Raw genomic sequence first — 22248 nt, forward strand, 5'->3', positions numbered from 1 at the left:
GTCGACTAATCTATCGTTTATTTTTTCGATTAGTCAACGACTATGCGATTATTTATATATTTTTTTTTTGATTAGCTAATTAATCCTTTGGATAACCTTGAGAGTATTGTATGGCAGAGTATATATAATATGATACGTGACTTTATCTTTAAATGTTAGGTCTGCTGCAGTTAGAAATCCCCCACCATGTCATTGGATTTGATTGGCAGTAGTGGGAGCCAATGGCTGCACTGCTATCAATCCAATCAGGACCCGAGACACCAGCTGGTGTGCTCACCCCCGTCACGGGAAAGACTGGATTCAGGTAAGTAAAAGGGGGGCTCTGGGGGGCAGCTGCATTACAGAAGGTTTTTCACCTTAATGCATAAAATGAAAAACCTTGAGAGTTTACAACCCCTTTAAGGCAATGCTGGTGGCCACAAAAAATATTGCCACTTTGGGCCCAATTTGGACATTTTCATTTAGGGGTGTACTCACTTTTGTTGCCACGGTTTAGACATTAATGGCTGTGTGGTGTTATTTTGAGGGAACAGCAAATTTACACTGTTATACAAGCTGTACTCTCACTACTTGACATTGTAGCAAAGTTTAATTTCTTCAGTGTTGTCACATGAAAAGATATAATAAAAGATTTACAAAAATGTGAGGGAGGTTCTCACTTTTGTGAGATACTGTACATACAACTCATACAAACATAGGGAGATTCCTGTAAGAGTTATCATGGGAAAAAGGTGTCTCCATTGAAGCTTTATCACCAATCCTTGTTTGCACGAGAACCCACAATTTTCAAAATCCAATTGTCATAGGGATAGAAAGTGAGGTGAAATCTTCTGAACAGGGGCACAGATAGCAAAACAAACATGTATCTGTTCCAACTTGGATACAAATTCAACTTAAGAACAAACTTACAGACCCCATTTTGTTTGTAACCCGGGGACTGCCTGTAATCCCAAAATCAAATGTTAAACAAAATTTTGAACTATTTTTGAATGATGTTCGTTAAGCAGTCAAATGCACTGATGATTTAAACATTACTTTTTGTATGAATTTTCATTCAGCTTAAAGTTTGTGTCATGGCACCCCACTTCAGGAAGTTTCATTGATGCACTAAATGGATCACTGCTGCTGTTGGTATAAATCTAAGTTGTTTGCTTCTACAAAAGGTGGTGTTCTTTAATTGCTGCAACTAGCACTTCTTGGTTATTTCATAGTGCCTTTATCACTAGTTTTATTACTATTTATTCCATAGTGTAATTATTTTATTACGTATTTGAGAATTCATTGTTACTTATAGTTGCAAATCTCCATCTTGGAAAGAATTTTTTTCTTAATATCGAAGGACCAAATGTTCTTTTTATTTCTCTATTTCAGCATTGAACTCTACCCATGTTGGGGATATATGGCAACATCTAGCTAAGCTGATTTATAGAGAACAGATCTGCTTTAGTCTGGAAAGCGTGAAAACAAAAGTCTGATCTAGAGATTTATAGAGCATTTTACAGACCTTGTTGCTTCCTGTGCGGTTGAATGGAGACATATTTTACATAAATATCACAAAGTTTACATGACCTGGTTTGGAAAAACATTTTTTCTTGAATTTGAAGTATAAGGAAAATGTGTTTGTTTTCTCATCACTGTGAGTAATAACATGGTGTTAGCACCAAGCACAAAGCTCAATTTGTCAGAGAATACTTTGTGTCGTGTATACTTTACCTGGGCTTCAACATCTGTCAGTTTTCTAGTTTGCTCTGCAGTTTGGTTCAGCAGGTTTGTCCCTATCTCCATCATGATAGCTGTATGGTTTTGCACGGCATGCTTCTGCATCTCTACCATTTCCTTTTTCATATTGTCTTGAATGTATGTCTCAAGCTGCAAAACAGAAACATGAAGTACATTGATTTAGTTCCGAAGTGTTTTTATTGAATATCAAAGAGACATATAAACAGAATATCAGGCAGGTCACAACAATATGAAGAACTACCTTCAATGAGTTTGATCAAAAAAGAAAAACGGACGCATAGTTTGTTCAATACATGACACATATTCGTAAGATAGTTTGTCTGAAAAAGACGCATGGTCCAATATTAGGGTGCCTAATATAAAAGTTTAACTGGTACAAGGAGAGAAGATAAAAGGCATTGTATATGGAAGCACTGTACAGAGCTTTTAAGGCTTCAAACTCCTATCACATACATCTGTTATTTTAATACACATTGTAGGATGGGTGTCCCGGGAAAAATTTATCAAAGCCAAACAATGGCTATAGGTCCCGGAAAGATACCCATGCTGTAGGATGGGGCAGACGGGGAAATTTGAGGGAAAAAGGCACAAGGAAAGGGTAGGAGTAGGGAGGGGAGGATAAATGGGGGAGAAGAGAAGGGAGAGAGAAATGGGAAATCGTAACTACGGGGGTCCCCATCTTCCTCGAATTGAAAATATATGTGAGTCAAGGCTAGCCAGTAAATCATCTAAAATCAAAAAGAATTTGTCATAAGGTCAGAACACTCTGCAGAATTCTGTAATTGAAGCCGACATGCCCATGTTTTTGTATATTTGGAGGGCGTGTCCCTTGTTATGTGCATGAGCTTCTCCATCGCAGCAATCTTCTGAATACGTCTTATCCAGTCTGTTAATTTCGATAGGTTCTTTTTACTCCAGAAAATCTGGGAAGCGATTTAAACATTTTTTTTGTAAGTAGATTTTCTTAAAGACTGTATTAGTACACAAAAAAGTAAGTTGCGCTTAACCACTTCCCACCCGGCCAATGCACATATACGGCCGGGTGGGAGCCGTCTACTCCTGAACGTCCATCAGGAGGAGCGGGATCGCGCGTGCCCGCGCAGCGGCGCGATCCCGATGCGCCCGTGTCACCGGGACACGGCGCATCTCAGATCGGCAGGAGGGCTCTGTGATTGGCCCTCCTGATCACATGACAGCCGTGTCCAATCACGGCCGTCATGTGATGTAAACAAACAGCCGGTTGCTAGGCAATCGGCTCCTCCTCTCCTCACACAGAAGTCATCGCTGAGGAGAGGAGAGCAGATTGCTGCAGCCGGCTGATGATCAGTGAGTATGAGCTGTTTTTTACAGCTTTTTACTCACTGATCTTCAGCCTAGTGTAAATACACAACACACTACACAGTGTAAACACAGTCCCCACACATGTCCCCAAAACATACATGTCCCCAAAAAATAAAAACACATGTCCCTAATAATAAAAACATGTCCCCCACATATGTCCCACTAAAATCACTTGTCCCAATGATTATGTGCACACATATGTACGTGATCACCTGCACACATATGTACATGATCATTTGCGTACATATGTCCGTGATCACACAAACCAATTATTATACACTTAACGGAATTTTTTTTACCAAAAACATGTAGCAGAATACATTTTGGCTTAAATTTATGACAAAATTTGATTTTATTGGATTTCTTTTAAAATAGAAAAAAGAAAATATTGTTTTTTTTCCAAATTTCCGCATTTTTGCGCTTATATCGCAAAAAATAAAAAACAGAGTCGTGAATAAATACCACCAAAATAAAGCTTTATTTGTGCGAACAAAATGATAAAAATTTCATTTGGGTACAGTGTAGCATGACCGCGCAATTGTCACTGAAAGCGCTAGAGCGATGAAAGCTGAAAATTGGGCTGGGAAGGAGGGGGGCGAAAGTGCCCTGTATTGTAGTGGTTAAAGAGAAATTCTAGTCAATGAGTTAAACTGTTCATTGACCAACTATTTTTCTATCCAGGATACACTATAACTGTGCTAAAATCAGGCCACTTTAACTTATCTGCAACTCACCATAGTCAGAATTCAGAGAGCACCTCACAGAAACACTTATATGATATGTGTACTATGTAATTTCATCTCTCTGCCTCCTGTATTGCTAGCCAGATTAACCTTTTGCAGCTCCTAATTTGATTGGTAGCTGTGAAAAACTTCTTAATAATGGCATTCTATTTTTTTTTTTGGGGGGGGGGGGAGATAAATAAAGTAATCTGAATCATCAGCCTATTTTTGTACATGAACAGGCAAAAATGGTGTAATGGGTGTGTTTGGGAATTCCTGTCCTGTATCATAAGTAGAAGTTGGACTAGTATACTACAGCAGTATGGGGATCATAAACTGACAAGTAGGTAGAATATGCTTTGTGTATGCATCATCAGACATCGATGAGCCACTTCAGTTGATACAAGAATCTCTCCTGCCCCATCTCTCTGCCTATCTGTTTGACATGATATGATTGGTCACGATTGACCTGAAATTGATGCAGATTTTTTCTAGGAATTTACTGACTGATCTCAGAATATTATAACAAAGGGGGTAGTGAAATTAGGATCAGAATGTGTTGTACTTGCTGGCATAGGCCATGTTAGGGGTCAATATGAACATATTGGAGGTCAGGGTTTAATTTTTCAATGTAATCATTAAAAATGTAAAGTAATGAAGTCTTTCAGCACATTGATTGCATATTTTTAAGGTGAATCTAATTCTCTGAAGCACAGATAACGAAGGTCTGGGAAGGTTTCCATTTATCAAGATCATTGTGTAGCATGTAGTAGTTGGTTAAGTTTATCTGGCCACAAAATAGCGTTGAATACTTTTTGGATTTCAAAGTAACATACTTAACGGGGATGTTTTATTTTATAACATCATGGACCAATAAGGTTAATTTGCAGGTGTTATTGCAGCCATGTGGACATGAAACCCACCTGATGTATTGTATGCAATGTATTATCTGCCAGGTTTGTAGCCAGCCATTTCAGGTCTAAATTGAGTATAGAAAAGGGCCTGTAAATGCCCAAATGGGTGCAATCTAGGTTAGGTTTAAGGATCAGGTGTGTCATATCATATTGTGGCAACCAAGCTCTCAAGATTAAGGTGATCTGTTTTAATAGTCTTTGTAGCCTTTTATAAGTATGGGAGGTAATATTTCAGAATATGTTTTATACTTTAGTATGTGGCAGTAAAGCCATGAGGCGCAGGGATTTCATTAGGTTTACGTCGGCAGTAACATTTCTGGAATCATGATTTCTTGTTCCAGTGCTGCTTTTAGGGTTAAGGTCATGACAAGCATGTTAATTTGGGAGAAGAGCTTGTCAGCATCCAAACAATTAGGCTGGGTTCACACCTAATACTGATGTGACTCCCAGCAGGGTCCTGTGTGTCCAGGTTCACTGTTTCAGGTTCGTTTTCAGTCCCAATTTTTGGCTGAATTCGGACCTGAAACAGACCAAAAGATGCATTCGCACCCGAGCCCCAACAGAGATATGGGAACCGGCTTCATAGACAGCCAGTCAAAATATCTTGCTTTTGCGAATTGGATGTGGAGAATCCACATCCAAATTGCAATGGTGTGAACCCAGCCTTAGTCAGTTGATGAGCTATATATAGAGTTTGGTCATGTGTTCTTTGATTGCAGAAAAGATCTTCTTGGGGTTAGTTGTGTATGCATCTCAACCTATGCACAGCTTGATAGGGTTAATTGTAGGGTCTACAAACGTATCCGTTGGCAAGCATCTTTGTCCTATTGCTTTTATGTGATAACGTTTATGGTGCAGTCTTCATATTTTCTTTTTTTTTTTAAGAGTTAATCAGCCTTTTGTGAACTCCACCCAGAGCAACTCAAAGTTTACAGAGGGCTTTCAAAGGCAATCCAAGTATGTGCAGATGGGGATAAAGAGAATCTATTTTTGTGCTGCATCATCGGCAAATCACACATTCATTTAAATAACCTATATCCTAAATGTTTCTTTTAGTATTACTAATATGTGTTGTTTCAGTATGTTTGCTTTAGTAGCGCATATGCTTTTGATATGTTTTATTTGGGATGGTGGGTTTATTTCTGTTTAACCATCGTGTACCTTATATATTGGTATTAACCACTTGCTTACTGGGCACTTAAACCCCCCTCAGTCCCAGACCAATTTTCAGCTTTCAGCGCTGATGCACTTTGAGTGACAATTGCGCGGGCATACAACACTGTACCCAAATGAAATTTTTATCATTTTTTTCCCACAAATAATGTTTTAATAGTTTGTTATAAAATTTTGCAAACGGGTCATTTTTCTCCTTCATTGAAGTGCGCTGATTAGGCGGCACTGATAGGCTGCATTGGTGGGCACTGATGGGCTGCATTGGTGGGCACTGATGGGCTGCATTGGTGGGCACTGATGGGCTGCACTGGTGGGCACTGATAGGCATAGTTAAGGCGGCACTAATAGGCACAGATAAGGCGGCACCGATGGGCACAGATAAGGCGGCACTGATGGGCAAAGATGGGCACAGATAAGATGGCACGGATGGGTGGCACGGATAAGTGGCACGGATGGGTGGCACGGATGGGCACTGATAGGTACCACAGATAGATGGGACTGATGGGCACTGATAGGTGGCACTGATAGGTGGCTCTGATAGGTGGCTCTGATAGGTGGCACTGCTGGGCACTGATGGGCGGCACTGCTGGGCACTGATGGGCGGCACTGCTGGGCACTGATGGGCGGCACTGGGGTGCAGCACCTTTGAGGCAGATTGGGTGGCACTGTGGGTGGCACTGTGGGTGGCACTGTGGGCACTATGGGCACTGACAGGGGGCACTGACGGGGGGCACTTACTTTTTCTTTTATTTTACTTCAGGATGGCACTGCGGGAGGCAGGTGGGCACAGGCAGGTGGCAGGTGGTCCCTTGTATTGATGGCCGTGATCGGGACTGATGTCCCGATCACGGCCGCCGGTGATCGGCTTTTTTTTTCTCTCCTCGCGCTGTCAGCGCGAGGAGGAATAATAGCCGATTACCGGCTCCGTTCTATCACATGATCAGCTGTCATTGGCTGACAGCTGATCACGTGATAAGGGGTCGGGATCGACCCCTTACACGGATCGGTGATCAGGCGAGTCTCACGGACTCGCCGATCACAGAGCGCGCCGCGCGCGCCCCTCAGGGGGCGCGCAGGCCGCTCGTAACCAGGACGACGTCAATAGACGTAGTCCTGGAAATGTAGGTCCGCGCTAATGCCGTCATTTGGCAATAGCGCGGATCTGAAGTGGTTAAACATGTTTTTATTTTGTCTGTTTTGTACAATTCATTTGCCAACATAGAAAAGTCCACTATAAAGGCATGAAATATGGAATGCAACCTATTAGACAGAAAAGGGAGTTTAAGTGTTGAGTTTTGCTGTGGCTTTTAGGAGTCTACTGTAAAATCTACTGTTATCTAGCATTTACTGTGTGTTTTAAAGATTTATGCTTGCCCTCGCTGATTTAACTTTGAACTTATAGTTTACAACCACTTTTAAAGATAACTTATTTTATTTTAGCAGAATACATTCATTTTTCACTGAGGGTGATTCAATCTTCAAAGAAATGTGCACTGATAAGTGATATTTTAAATGTAAATCCCTGTTATGTCTTCCTGATACTCATTTACATTGTTAAAACCTAACTCTAGCCCCAACCTTTTCTTTCCTTTCTTTTTTTTTTTTAAAGCATGGATAAGAGTCTGCATTTATCCACTATTATACTTGTTTTCAAAGTCAGGGTATCCCAGTTTGGTAATTACAGTATTTATCGGTGTATAACATACACAGGCGGATAACACACACATTCATTTAAGTGGGAAGTTTCTGAAAAAAAAACGTTTTAAATAAGGAACTTTGAAGAAAAATAAGGGTCAGTGCCATCAATGCAGCCTTAACTTTTGGCATCAATGCAGCAGCCTCGCCATTGCTATCAGTGCAGCCTGATCAATGCCCATCCACAGCCTAGAGGGGGAGGGGACGAGCGCACACAGATTACATACAGTGAGAATAGCCTATGATAGACAGAACAGTGGTCCAATGGCGGCCCAGGAGACGGGACTTCCTATTACAGAGGCCGCCAAGTAAACAGGAGATTCTCACTGTATGTAATCTGGCGGCACTCGTGCCGCCCACCTCCCTGTCCCCTCCCAGACAACTAAAATTAAAATATTGGTTTTTAATATGCACACGCTATTTGCAGCGTGAAAAAGTATGCCAATAAATACAGTATTTATTTTGATATTGGTAGTGGGGATTTTGTGTGTGTGACTTTACTCCTATTTTATCAAAAAAAACTTGAAAAATTTTATCACACTATGCCTCTCTACTAAGTAAATATTCTGTTGCTCTTTCTGTTTCTATTAGAGAGAAGTTAGTTCTTGTGAAACTCCATGTTACTGGGACAGGAAGCAAGAGTTAAAATCCTCAATGAGAACACTGAGAAAAATATGACATAGGTTCTCTAAACCTTCCCCCTATGTTAAGAACTTAAAAAGGGACACTAGAAGACCATTTATAACTGGTGGAAAACTCTTTTTTTTTTTGCCACAATGTTTGTGAACAAGGTTAATACACCACTCAGTCGCACTACCTAGTAAAATAAAGCCCATACTCTCATTTTTCATTGCCAGTTACATACTGATATATTCTGTACTGCATCTGACAGAAAACTAATGCCAGGATTTACAAATGTTATTTAAATATGTCACAATGCTTACTTTGAAAAAACTAAAATGAATTTAATCCAAAAACCTGGAGACTTATGTTGAGAGCTTACTAATTTGGTCCTTAAAGTGGTATTAAGGTGATTGTAAGTGACATTTTTTTTCCCTATAAAAATAACAAACATGTTATACTTGCCTGCTCTGTTGCAGTGGATTTGCACAGAGCAGGCCCAATCCTCCTCTTCTCGGGTCCCTCATCTGTGATCCTGCTAATCAGCTTGCTATGGGGGCACCTGAGCCGAGTTACAGCTCCCTGTGTCCATTCAGACATGGAGCCCTGTTCCGCCCTCTGCCCCCTCTCTCCCCTGATTGGTTAGCAGCAGCAGCCGCCAATGGATGCCCACTAATGGACAACGCTGAACAGAGAGGGACCTCAGGAAAGTATGAGGGGGGCTGCTGTGCATAGAAGGTTTTTTTTATCGTTATGCATAGAGTGCATTAAAGCGGTAGTAAACCCGCACATGTTTTTTTTTTTTTTTAAACCTGCAAAGCAAAAGGCATAATGAGCTAGTTTGCACCGCATACTAGCTCATTATGAAATACTTACCTTAGAACGAGGCCCCGACATCTGGCCCGATCCACGGCGAGGGAGCTGACATGCTCCCTCTGCGTTTCTTCCGGGTATCGCGGCTCCGGCCACTCGCAGCGGGAGATTTCATTCCGGCCGGTCGGCCACTGCCGGATTTTCAGGCCGAGAATCCCCTTGTGCGCATGCGCCGCTGCAGTCAGCGGCGCATACATAGGGGAATATCTCCTAAACCGTACAGGTTTAGGAGATATTTTTTTTACCTACAGGTAAGCCTTATTATAGGCTTTCCTTTAGGTAAAAGTTAAAAATTTAAGTATACAACCACTTTAAGATAAACAGTCTGTCTTTAAAACCACTTTAAGCCGAAGAGCAAAAATATCATCTATTGCAGTTTATCAATCTTTAAATGTAATGGCTGCATTTGTTTTTGTTTTTTTTTTAAGCTTTTCTCCGCTCTGTTTTTCTCTGGTCATCTGGCCAGTAACACACCTGTATTAGAGAGCCTCATCTGGATAAGCGAGTACAGGGAGGACCTTTGGATAGCGCTTTCTAAAATGGCATAATATTCTTTAAGGTTAAAGTGACACTAAACCCTTTTTTTTAAAAAACAAAAAACATTTTATACTTGCCTCCGCTGTGCAGTTCATTTTGCACAGGGGATGTGGACTGATCACGTCCTTCTGGGGTCCCCCGGCAGTGCTTGCGGCTCCTCCTCACATCGGTAAACCCCCTGGGAGAAGCGCTCTCTCAGGGGTTACCTTGCAGGTGTGCTTCCAAGTCCAACATTTGCGTCTATAGACACAGAATGCTGGACTTGGTCCCGACGCCCACATCATTGGATTTAATTGAGAGCAGCAGGAGCCAATGGCTGCGTTGCTATCAATCTATCCAATCAAGCCCTGAGTCCCCTAGGCAGAGAGAAAGAGTGCGTCTCCGCCAAGGGATCAAAGGGCACAGGTGAGTAAAATGGGGGAGCTGGGGGAGGTCAGTGTCGGAAGTTTTTTCACCTTAATGCATAGGATGGGTTTACAACCCCTTTAAATATTTCCCAGTTTTTCACCTGAAACCTACAAGCTTTGTAAATGTAAATACTGATGGGTCAGTAAGGCTACGTTAACAAGGGAACTCTATACAGAGAAACATCCAGTATTCATGTAACTTAGACCTCCTTCCAGCCACACAACCATTTATTTCCTGCTCTGCCTAGGCATCAGGCAGTGGGTGTGGCACCACATCAGTGGCAGACATGGCCTGGACATTTGCACTACGTGCAACCTTATTCAATGAATGCATAATGCATACGGAGCCATTTAGAAAAAGTACAGTCTTTCCAAGCCACAGTTATAACTGCCCTGCACTGTGCAGCTCACAGTGGTTTCAGTAGAGGTATCTAAAGGTAGTTTGTTTTCTTGCTTTCTGGAAATCTGTAACTATAACAGATAATAAGGTAGTGTTATTTTTCTACTACTGCGTGGAAGGGTTGCATAAAATAAAGATTTATTGGTGTTTAACAAGTGTAGCAAGAATACATTTTGATGAACAATAATGGAAAAGTAATCATGACAATTGTATATCAAAGTAGTATACCATATATTTAGTTTGTGTTTTTAACTGTTTTCCCTTGAGCAGTGGTCATCAACCCTGTCCTCAGGGCCCACTAACAGGCCAGGTTTGCAAGATAACTGAAATACATCACAGGTGATATCATTTGCTGCTCAGGGATTGCAGTATTCTATCTGCATCTCTCCAAGGTAATACATAAAACCTGGCCTGTTAGTGGGCCCTGAGGACAGGGTTGATGACCACTGCCCTAGAGTATATCATTTGGCCTGACTAAAGCGATCAGCAAATATGATTGTATTTAGTTACTTATTAACCACTTTCAGACCGGACCAATTTGCTGGTCAAAGACCAGACCACTTTTTGCGATTCGGCACTGCGTCGCTTTAACTGACAATTGCGCGGTCGTGCGACGTGGCTCCCAAACAAAATTGACGTCCTTTTTTTCCCACAAATAGAGCTTTCTTTTGGTGGTATTTGATCACCCCATGCGGTTTTTATTTTTTGCGCTATAAACAAAAATAGAGCGACAATTTTGAAAAAAACGCATTATTTTTTTACTTTTTGTTATAATAAATATCCCCCAAAAATATATAAAAAAACATTTTTTTCCCTCAGTTTAGGTCGATACGTATTCTTCTACATATTTTTGGTAAAAAAATCGCAATAAGCGATTATTGATGGGTTTGCGCAAAAGTTATAGCGTTTACAAAATAGGGATAGTTTTATAGCATTTTTATTACGGGAGCCTCCACTTGCAGCATATCGCTGTTGACAGCGGCGAGCTCAGTGTGCGCGGTAGACAGCGGTGCCTTTCTTTCGGCAAATATCTTCTAAACCGTGTAGGTTTAGGAGATATTTCTTGGACCTGCAGGTAAGCCTTAATCTAGGCTTACCTGTAGGTCAAAGTAGTTTGTAAGAGTTTACAACCACTTTAAACTATATCTACATAGCAAATCTACACTTTCTACTGCTATGTAAATTTTGCCACATATTACATGATGATATTTAACACAATATATATATATTTTTGTTTTGTTTTTAAATTCCTCTTGTGAGTATAATATCTTGTAACGTTCCTGGTGGTCTGCAATTTGCTGAGAGATCTGATCTTTTTCTGGTGTCATGCATTCTGTCTACAGTGATGAATAATAGGTCTTGCTGACTGTAGTTTCCACACCACTCCATGGACCTGCATACACCAAGGAATGTAAGGGCTAAAGCAGTCTTGTTAGATGTGTTTGCCCTTAACAAATGCTTGACCTGTGTTTACAAAAACTGTGTCATGAAGGATGGAGAAGAGTCAAAGATCAAATGTTTAATGTGATATTTTATTTCTTAGCGATTCACTGTTACCTATCACAAACATTGTACACATGAGAGGTTAAGAGTTTGTAAACCATCCCTGGCTAAGTACCCAAACTGATAATCAATGCAGACAGATATGAGGTCTGAGCAGAAATAAAGTAGTATATCATATATAGATTGCAGCAGCTATGTTATGTTACTTAGCAATGTTCTTTATGGTGTCCTCTTCATCAATATGGCTATGAATTGTTAGTATTAGGGCCCATGTATGGTCATTGTAAACTACAGGCTAAAAGCTTGGCAATCCAAATCCTGCTGTGTTGCTGACTTTATTACTGCAAAAATGTGAAACTTTTCTATCTTTTAGTATCTTGCCACTAACAGACGGATGTTAAGCTTTGTTTTTGCAACAGAAAATGGAATCTCATGGGTTACTGTGGAAATCTTACCCACTTGCTTTTCTTTTGCTGTTAGGCATATTTTTTATGCCGCATCTGTAACTGAATCATTTTGAGTTTTATTTCATCGGCCCCCTGCCATCCAGATCAAAGCAATGCAAACGCCATAATGACTAAATATGCCCTGCTGTAACTGGTAAAATATGTTTCACAGTTTGCTCTTTAATGTAAATGTAGCAAGTGGTATTTGATGAGGTTTGTAATGTACATTATCTGTTGGCTTTAATTTCAAAGTAATTAAACTGTAAGGAAGATATGGTACACTTGAATCGAATATACAGTAGAATAGTAGATTATCCCATGCAGTCTGTTTTACAGTATTGTTTTATAGCTTTTATGTGTAAAACACAAGATAACACTGGAAAGAATCTGTAAAACAGATAATCTAGATCAGATGTATGTTTAACTGTGGAATGAGTGCATATGATCGTGTTGAAAGCCAATCTGATCCATATTATGCGCTATAGGTTATGGCCATATATGGATGCAGAATTGGTCACAGATCCCTGTAGAATAGCCAGATCTTAATAGGATCACAAGAGAGAATTGTGTACCTGCAATTAAAAACAAAATGGCAACTTACATTGCTGACCTCCTTTGGCTAATACAGTTGCCTGACTTTCTCTGTCTAGTTTGAGTTACCAGCTTGGAACAAGTATGTCGATTAGAAAGTCAAAGTGAAGTCAAAACTCCTGATCTGCATACTTGTTTCAGGTCAGTAACTCAAAAGTAGCTGGGATCACCATGATAGACTAGAAACTAGCGATGACAGTATGAAGATGAATATATCATTTGTATGTGGTTATTGCTGAAAAGGCAGTGTTTTAGGGAAAAGTTCTAATTTACTAGATTATTGTTTCTCACTTTGTTTTGCTATACATAATTTTGCATTCTAGCTTGGAATGTGAATGACCTAATATTAATTTGCAGTTTAGTTTCCATGCATTTCCCATATACAGGTAGAACTTAACCAAGAGTTAAGAGTTTTGGGCCACAGGTTGACCGTTATCCCGGCAGCATTTTACAGCTATCGTACCTTCACTCGGAGATCTCCCCCATCCCCAGTTCTAATATGACAGGGATTAGGGGGCAAAGCACAGAAATACTACTTAAATGTGTCACTGTTTCAAAAGGAAAATGTTGTCTACAGCAACCACTGAGTTTATAATAGTCATCTTGTCCTGCTGAATGGCTACTGCATATTGCTTTTTATACACTTGCCATACAGAAGGCCATGCTCTACAATTAAGTTGTTCAGTGAGAATCTGCTTGGTTGTCAAGTCCTGCTACAAGCACCATTAGTTTTGTGTATATTTCTCAAACTAAGCTGGTTTCATGAGAAATCTAATCCTTTTCTCTAGAGTACATGTTTAGTGTTGACATGTGAACATCTAGATTCTGGTTGACATTTGTAAAATGATTGCCCGACCTCACCTTTCTGCAGCCAGTATTTTCCACTGATTGCCACTTCCCTCAGCTAATCCCAAAACACCAAATCCCTTTGACCCCGTCAGTGAACACTTGCTGTGCAAGAATGCAATGCAGATTACATGAAGATTGTTTCAAAAGGAATGTATGCCTTTTTGTTTCTTTCATATTTTTGTAAGGGAGCAGTATTTAAAAAAAAAAAAATAGTTTGGCGCTTATAATAAAGCAGACTATGCACCACCTGACCGACCCAGCCTCTTCATCTGTCAAGTTGTGGATCTGTGATTTTGCTATGCATCCATAAAGCAAAATATCTAAATGTTAGACTTTTGTTCTTTTACTAGATAGAACTTAAGATGTCACATGATGATCCCATACACCCAGAGATAATCATTGACATTTGTCAAGCCGGCCATAGACAGATCAAACTGTGGCCAATTCAGCAGGAACCAGATGCATTTTGATTTGTCTATTGGCAGGCTGGTTGTACTGAAGTTGATCCATCGATTTCAGTACAACCAAGCCTGTCTTTTTTATTTTTGATGGCTTTAACTACCAGCAGCGATTACTATATTCTGCTGGCAGGGAAAGCTTTCCACACTACCTGCCAGCAGAACACAATAGCGCTGCGTTAACGATTCCCCCATTAACACTGACTGTGTTGATGGGGGGAATCGAGCAATTGTCTTTAGTTCAATACGTGCTTGAAGGAAGCAAAATTCATAATGTATGGCCTGCCTTATATAGACTGTTGGGATATCGATCAGCTTTCTGGATAGTTTCAGGACAAGCCTATTTAGGTCTAATTAGACATGTTCTCTAGTTTTCCGCTTTGATTTAAAAAATTAAAGGGGAGGTGCAATTGTAAACATATGTCCTCCTTTTCTACCTCCTCATGATTTTGTAAGTGTGCTATACCCAGGACCAACACAGTTTACATCTATTACAATTCCATCTTTAAAATTTTGCTTGTACTCTTGTAAAATGTCCATTTTGGTGAAAAGAGCCAAGCTAGAAAGTACAACATGGTCTATAATGTATGGCTCGGGTTCAGTGTGTGCATTCCTTTTTTTTTTTTTTACTTTCTGAATACCAGGAATGCTACAGCATTACCAGTAAACACTGGCCAGGCCATAGCAATGAAAAAGTACATTCATTTGTTGGCAGCTGAGGTCGTCTTATTCCCAGATTTGATGTGGAGCATAAGGGCATATATTTGTTTAAAGCAGCACTTACACTTCAATTATGAGGCACTAAACCTAAACATTTTTCGGGTTAGGATTCCATCACTATTCTAACGCACGTGAAAAACTAGCTTTAAGATATTGAGCTAACACTAATCTAGTTCTTATAGGAGGGATTTAGAAATCACATTTTTATAAATTGCAAAATGAAATAACTCCTGGAAACATTAGTAACTGTCAGGATCACGTGACCCAGATCTGGCTTGTTCCTGGAACTAAAGCGTGCGCACTAAATTGCCAGAACTATTTGGTCTTGACATATCCTAGCTCCACAAATTATTTTCAAGACCTCTCATTCTCCCTGTCACATTCCTGTAAACACTGTTGGTACGGATCTTTAATTCTTCTAACATGCAGAGTAAACATGTGTGTTCAATCTCCATTTTCAGTGTCTCCAGAATGTGTGTACACATCAGGTCAGTAACACTGGCTGATCTCTGAAATCCAAATGCAAATGAGAAATATTTCTGTATCTTGAAACACATATTTTCAGCGTAAGCTAATTTATGTGGCTCACTAGTATCCCAGAGTAACTTTTTGTTCTTTTATTTACCCAACTTTTACCTTTGTTTTAAATTATCACCGATACAATACAGCTTGCTGACAGCGTAATATCACTCCCCAACGCCGCCACACACAAACTGCCTAGTAATGTTTTTATTCATATAGGACAGATTTATTATATTTTATTATTTGAAGCACTGTGTATATAAAGGAATACATAAATTGAATTACATTTCTAAAACAAATGTACTATAAAAAATAATGTTTAGTGCCTTTGCCTGTTCATTTCTGGCACTCAATAAAATGATACACTTTCGTGGCAGTACACCAAACCAGTACTCCAACTATTCTCAACAATTTGTATAGTGAATGGCAGTGTCCTGAGAAATAAAACGTATCTAAATCCAATAACAAAAATGTAACATAATACATTTGAAGACTGATTATCTACATTGGCTGCATTCATTTTCTTTCAAGCTGGTTTTCCTTTTATTTTCACCTGGAGGTCCTGCTGACAGTAAGACACTTTCTTAAGATAATGCTAAGTCATGGTACGGTATCTATGAAGGAGCTGCGCCATTACCCTAGAACAGAAAATGTTTTTGGAATTGAGCACCTCCTCACCTCTATAATATGGGAAAGTGTTTTGCAGTCCATAGAGCTTAAAACACTGATAACATTCAGCAGAGGCAAGAGAATACAGGAAGTTATCAACTTGCAAGATTTCTGATAGGATCAAAGGGTATTTTTGCACTTGTTGAACAAATATAACAAAACACTTTCTATGGTATCCTTAACAGATCAAAAGTTCATTTTTAAGGTTTCCATAAAGTTTAACAATGGCAGATTCCCACATACTGTAGCCAGTGATGCCCCATATGTTGCAGTACACTTTAATGAAATGTAATGGAGCACCCATTCTTCATGTTATCAGCTCTGACACAATTCACTATCGCCTTCCCATGATGTTTGAACAAATCATGGAGTTGTACGGTACAAACAAAAATGTGACCATTATTTTACCCACCAGGTATATTAAAACCATGAGTTTGCAATATCACTATCAGAGTCATGCACTAACTGACAGTTTTACCACATTGCACCTTACCTGCCAGTGTTAAAGTGGTTGTAACCCCCCAAGAAAAAAGAAATGACCCTGTGCCTTTAAAGCATGTTAAACCGCATAGTGCTTCTGCAGTGTCATTTGTCCCTTTCTATATTTTAATATACCTGGTTGATCCTGCCTGTTCCTGTGTCCCCCTTAGTGTGCTGACCACTGTAATCATGGCTGCTGATCCATGATACCATGGTCAAGTTACATGCCTCCATCAGCCTGCTGCTCTCCTCTCTCTCCCTGTCAGCTTGAGGGTTTGCGTAGTGAACCGTATCCTCCCCTCCCCTCCCCTCCCCTCCTGCCACTATTTCGTAATAAGTCCGTGATTTTAATTCCTGCCAACCCCTCTGCAATAACAAGATGTACTACACAGCGTGTGGGCTTTTTTAAAATTTTTCTTAATTCAGCACCTAAGTGCCTTTGTTCACATCACCGATGTGTGGTAACGTGACCACCAATGCTGATGTCAGAGGGAAATCTCAGCCCCTCCCACTGTAGTCCGTAGATCAGGGAAGGAGAGCAGTGGGCGGTCTCGTGGTCGCACATTGGCAATATGAAAAAAGGTATTTAGCTGCATCTTGTTATTGCAGTGGGGCTGGCAGGTACTTGAATATCTGACTTAACCACTTTAAGCCTATGCAGTGTTTTACATATAGGATGTCTCATGAAAATACTAGTTGACTGGCTGTCATCCTCATGGAATGGTTTCAGTCATTTCTAGGATACAGACCCAGAACAAACATACAGCATGTGCAACTTGTTGTAGAACTGTTGAACCACATACCTAATTTAGGGCAGTGACTCAACGTACTGAAGCCATTGGATCACAATTTCTGCCAGATATCTAGCATTTTCAGAAATAGAGCTATTAGTGGCATTAGACATATTTTTTTTCTCAGCGCAGGTCTTACAGGCCATGCAATTGTACGTTTCTCAGGGAGAAGCAAATCATTTCTCACTACTTCATTATACAGCTTCATTTCAAAGTCACATTCTGCAAAATATGGGTAACAGATGTCAACCAAAATGGGTGCTCCTGGTAGCCCATGTTTGCTCTTAGTTGTGTTATATCCTCTATATAAGTACCATTACTACATTTTAGAAAGCCTAAAACCGGTAGATGCATTATTGGCAAGTTTCCAGTTGTGACAATAGAGATATGGCTTTAGTACAGAAGCTATTAAACTACAGATTTGTTTTCTCTTGTGATATGTGTGAGTTAATACATGTGTTAAAAGGAAGCTCTTATCACTTTCTACAAACATACCATTCAGGCTTCTTGCTTTTGTGACTAAACATTTATGATTTATTAAATGTCAGAAGGGTTTCTGTTCTTGATCTTAAGATAAACAACAAAGCTATAAAAGAAGCATCTCATTTCTTATTTTTATTTAGTGGATACTAATCTTAAATAAGATATGGAAGATCAGTAATGTGAGACATTACAGAGGTTTTTTTTTTTTATTTGTAGATGTTTATATGCCAAATCATAATTTTAAATAATTATTCTGGATCCTGCATTCTTGATATATTAAGACCTAAATTTTGAGTCCCAATGTTGCAGTGGTGGCATCACAATATCGGAGCAGAGTATGAACTGGAGGTGACATCTCCCATGACATTAGCATCTTATCGCCCATACAGGCTGATTGGTGGCATTTTGTGTCCCTGTGGCATGTCTATTAAGTGTTTTGGGGACTAACTCTCATCCAGGTCACATTACCTAAATCTTTACAATAAGCCCTCCTCCTAGGCTCCTTATTTGGAAATGGGAAGCAGACCTGGAGATCATGCGACCTGATTCTAGAATTTGTTATACTTTCACAATTACTTGGGGCTTTGAAGCAGAACAGGTATTTCTGTCTTGAATTTTATCTTTTTTTTCTGGTTCCACGTCTTCCAGTTTTATCAAATACAAGCCATGCATTTTTTTTATTTTTTTATGATGCACCATCTCGGATTACCACTTCACAGGATTTCTGTCATTTGAGCTTCTACCCACTATGAGTGCTTAGATAAGGAATCGTACTTTCTAATCTGCCAGTGGGCAGCCAACTTAATTGAAAATCCTTTAACAGTAACTAGTTTCCTTATTTTATATTGAGAAGGGTTTTTTTTTTACATCATCAACCTTTCAAGTTACTTTAGATTTAACTATTTCCTGCCCATGGTATATGATATGACGTCCTTGACTTTGCAGGAAGCGGCTGTTCCACTGCTTGATCATTATTACGGGTGGCGAGGGGGGATGCCCCGCCGTCCTCCAGTGCTTCATCTGACTCACCGCTTCCATCAGTGAACAGATCTGCCGGCCCCATACGGTGATCATAGAGATTTCCGGAAGACCAGATGGTCGCCGGAGTCTCTATGATCGGTCAGAGGCCGGGCACGTTGTTATGATGTCACGCCCGGCCTCTGCATTCAAACGAATGGCACGGCCTCGACTGGGAAGCCAAGATCATTTTATTTATTTTTTTTATTACTTTAGGCTTCCCAGCCTAGAGGTGAGATGTTTTCTTTTTATAAAAAAAATATAAAAAGTGTCAAAAAAAAAAAAAGTAAAATTAACAATAATAAAAAAATGTTTAAAGTGCCCATGTCCCCGTGTGCTTGCACGCAGAAGCGAAAGCATACGTAAGTCCTGCCTACATATGAAAACGGCGTTCAAACCACACATGTGAGGTATCGCTGTGAACATTAGAGCCAGAGCAATAATTCTGGCCCTAGACCTCCTCTGTAACTCAAAACATGTAACCAGTAAAAAATGTTAAAACATTGCCTATGGGGATTTTTAAGTACCAAAGTTTGGCGCCATTCCATGAGCATGTGCAATTTTGAAGTGTGACATGTTAGGTATCTCTTTACTCAGCATAACTTCATCTTTCACATTATGCAAAGAAATTGGGCTATCTTTAATGTTTGTTTTTTTTTAAAGCATGACATTTTTATTTTTTTTTCCCAAAAAAAAGTGTTCGAAAAATTGCTGCGCAAATACCATGCGAGATCAAAAGTTGCAACGACTGCCATTGTATTCTCTAGGGTCTTTGCTAAAAAAAATTATTTATATTATATATATATATATATATATATATATATATATATATATATATATATATAGTTTGGGGGTTCTATGTAATTTTCTAACAAAAAATTATGCATTTTACATGTAGGAGAGAAATGTCAGAATTGGCCTGGATGGGAAGTGGTTAACGAAGGTGTACATTTCCATGTGTAGTCTGCCTTAGAAAACATAAAACCTTTGGAAATGAAGAAAAACAATGCTCTGCTTAAACATTTACCAACATCTGTTGGTATTGTTTAAACAATTTTTTTGCATAATTTAGGTACGAGACATATGGAGACAAACTAATCAGTGCCTAAGGTCAAATTGGAAGTTTGTGCTATGGTTCCTAGTGGTACTAAACTAGTCCTTCCTCTTAATACCACTTGACCTATGCTTACAGCTGTAACCTGAGGAGGTTTTAAGATGCCATAAGTTGCAATACAAATTGAGTACATAAAATGCAGACTAAAAGCAAATTGATCCAACAAAATGGAAACAGATGGGACAATTACTCGGCTTAAATTAGAATGGATTGTTTAACAGTTGAAATGTGTTCCATGTAACTTACTCTAAGTATGCAGAGGTGTAACCCTATTGTACATGACTCCTAGACATTTATTGAAGTTTGAGATGGGATGCCAACGAGCAAACTTTCACTCTCTCAACCTACTTTATGCATGTGTTAGGAACAATTAGCTTTCCAAATGTCTGCTTCTAATAAAGGTCCTGTACTAAGGGCTTACTCTGCCAGTGTTGCCTTTGGTGTATTCCAATATACTTTTTTTTGTCAAAAAAACTGAAACTAGTGTTTAGTGATTCAATGTATTTCATTATTAATACAATACCAAAATAATTTTGTTCCATATAATTTCATTGGTTTTAATAAAACAAACTTTTGGTTTATCGAAATAAACCTTTGCCCTAATGTTAACTAGGATTAATAAATTAAGCATTTTAAAAGGGCTGAAACACTTAACCTATCTTGAGAAAATGTTACTCCAGGCATTCTCTAGTGCTGCTTACATTACATTAGCCTAGGTGTTAAGTCATGTAATATCTGCTTAAGAGGAGATTTAGGGTTCTGATTGGCTGATCTTCCTCTTTAGCAGAGATCATGTGATCAAATGCCTATGAATAGCACTAAAGACATTGTCATGTATCATTTTCTCCCAAAAGATCCGTGTTCTAGTTCCCCTAAAGTACTATTTTATCCACCCCAACAAGATTAAGATAGCTCTGTGTTAACATCTTAGTAAAAGTCTGATTTTAAATGGTTAAGTAATCAGTTTATTCATTTTAATTCTAGTTTATGGATATTTTAACAGTTTAAATTAAATAGTAAGCTAATTTTTAGAATTTAGATTTTTTTTTAAAAACATTTTATATAATCTAGTTTATTTAGGGATGGAAATATGCAGGAATCATAGATCCCAATCAACTTTCACTTTTTACTATTTCAAGTTCATGAGAGGAGTACAATTGTTGCTGTGGATTACTGTGCAAAGTTACAGTTTCCCAATGCAATAAAACTCAGGCTTGAGAGTTGATTGGTGTTGCTTTAATGAACAGGAATATTTATTTTATAAATAAAGATGAAAAATGCTGCATCCGGTTGTGATCAAGCACATTCTGCAGAGTTGGAATGGTAAAGTCTTTTCATCTGCTGTCACCATGAGAATATTCCTTTAGTGGACCCTAAGTGAACCCTGCTCCATGCATCCATTTACACAACCCTAATGTGACAATCATAAAGATGATTTATTGTCTTGCACTCTTAGTACTGTACAGACTGTATTTTTCTTTCTGTACTAATCAGTGTGAGACACAGAGAAGGGTGACTTCACAACAGCCGCAAGGGACTTGTTCTGCATGTAGTCTGTATTGTAGGTAAATCCACCATGCATTTCAAGTAGCACAGAGCGTCAAATCAGAGACAGCTGTTTCAATGGGCTCACCTGTGGGTGGTCGAGCTCTCCCTTATCCTTACTATGTGGGTGCAGAGTGTGCCTGATTCTAGAGTCATAACAAATGTATCGGCCCCAGGAAGCTTCTGTCGTCTGACACATTCACGCTAACTAATCACACAGCTATATTAAATGGAATCTGTCTTTTATGAAGCAAGATCACAGTGTTATAGAGCATGATTAAATGGATGCAGAACTCAGCTTCGTATTTCCATTGATGCTGTGACTGTCCTTGCAGAGTATGCATCAGTGGAAAATGAGTGAATTTAGAAGTGAATCTTGAAATCTCCTGCTCTATAGCACACAGCTGTTGGACGTCAGAGGCTTTTTGCAGCGCTAGACTGCAGATAGTAGTAAAGTATTAAAGTCAGAGTAGATGATCTTACAAGATTTTGGATTGTAATATGAATCTAAACACTCAGATTGAGAAATAATGTTAATTTATCTAGTTGGACTGCTGCATGTCTTTTTCTTGCAGACAAATTTCCATTTATGTATGTAACAAAAAATGCTGAAATCCCCTGACAAGACAGAAAGAAT

The 22248-nt window shown here is 39.3% G+C and overlaps 2 protein-coding genes across 3 annotated transcripts in view; one reads left to right on the top strand and one right to left on the bottom strand.

The window, feature by feature from the left end:
* The window catches only part of MCPH1 (microcephalin 1), a 527088-nt gene that overhangs the window by 327822 nt on the left and 177018 nt on the right, over positions 1-22248 (top strand). The gene's annotated exons all lie outside the window — the stretch shown is intronic.
* Positions 1-22248, bottom strand: part of ANGPT2 (angiopoietin 2) — a 58920-nt gene that overhangs the window by 34469 nt on the left and 2203 nt on the right. Inside the window, exon 2 of the mRNA XM_077487777.1 lies at positions 1714-1869. Within this exon, the coding sequence (XP_077343903.1) occupies positions 1714-1869 (156 nt within the window). The remainder of the gene's footprint in view (positions 1-1713; positions 1870-22248) is intronic.

The sequence above is a fragment of the Lithobates pipiens genome, unplaced genomic scaffold (assembly GCF_037356315.1).
Source record: "Lithobates pipiens isolate NorthernLeopardFrog02 unplaced genomic scaffold, aLitPip1_a1.2 Scaffold_18, whole genome shotgun sequence".
Lineage (NCBI taxonomy): Eukaryota > Metazoa > Chordata > Amphibia > Anura > Ranidae > Lithobates > Lithobates pipiens.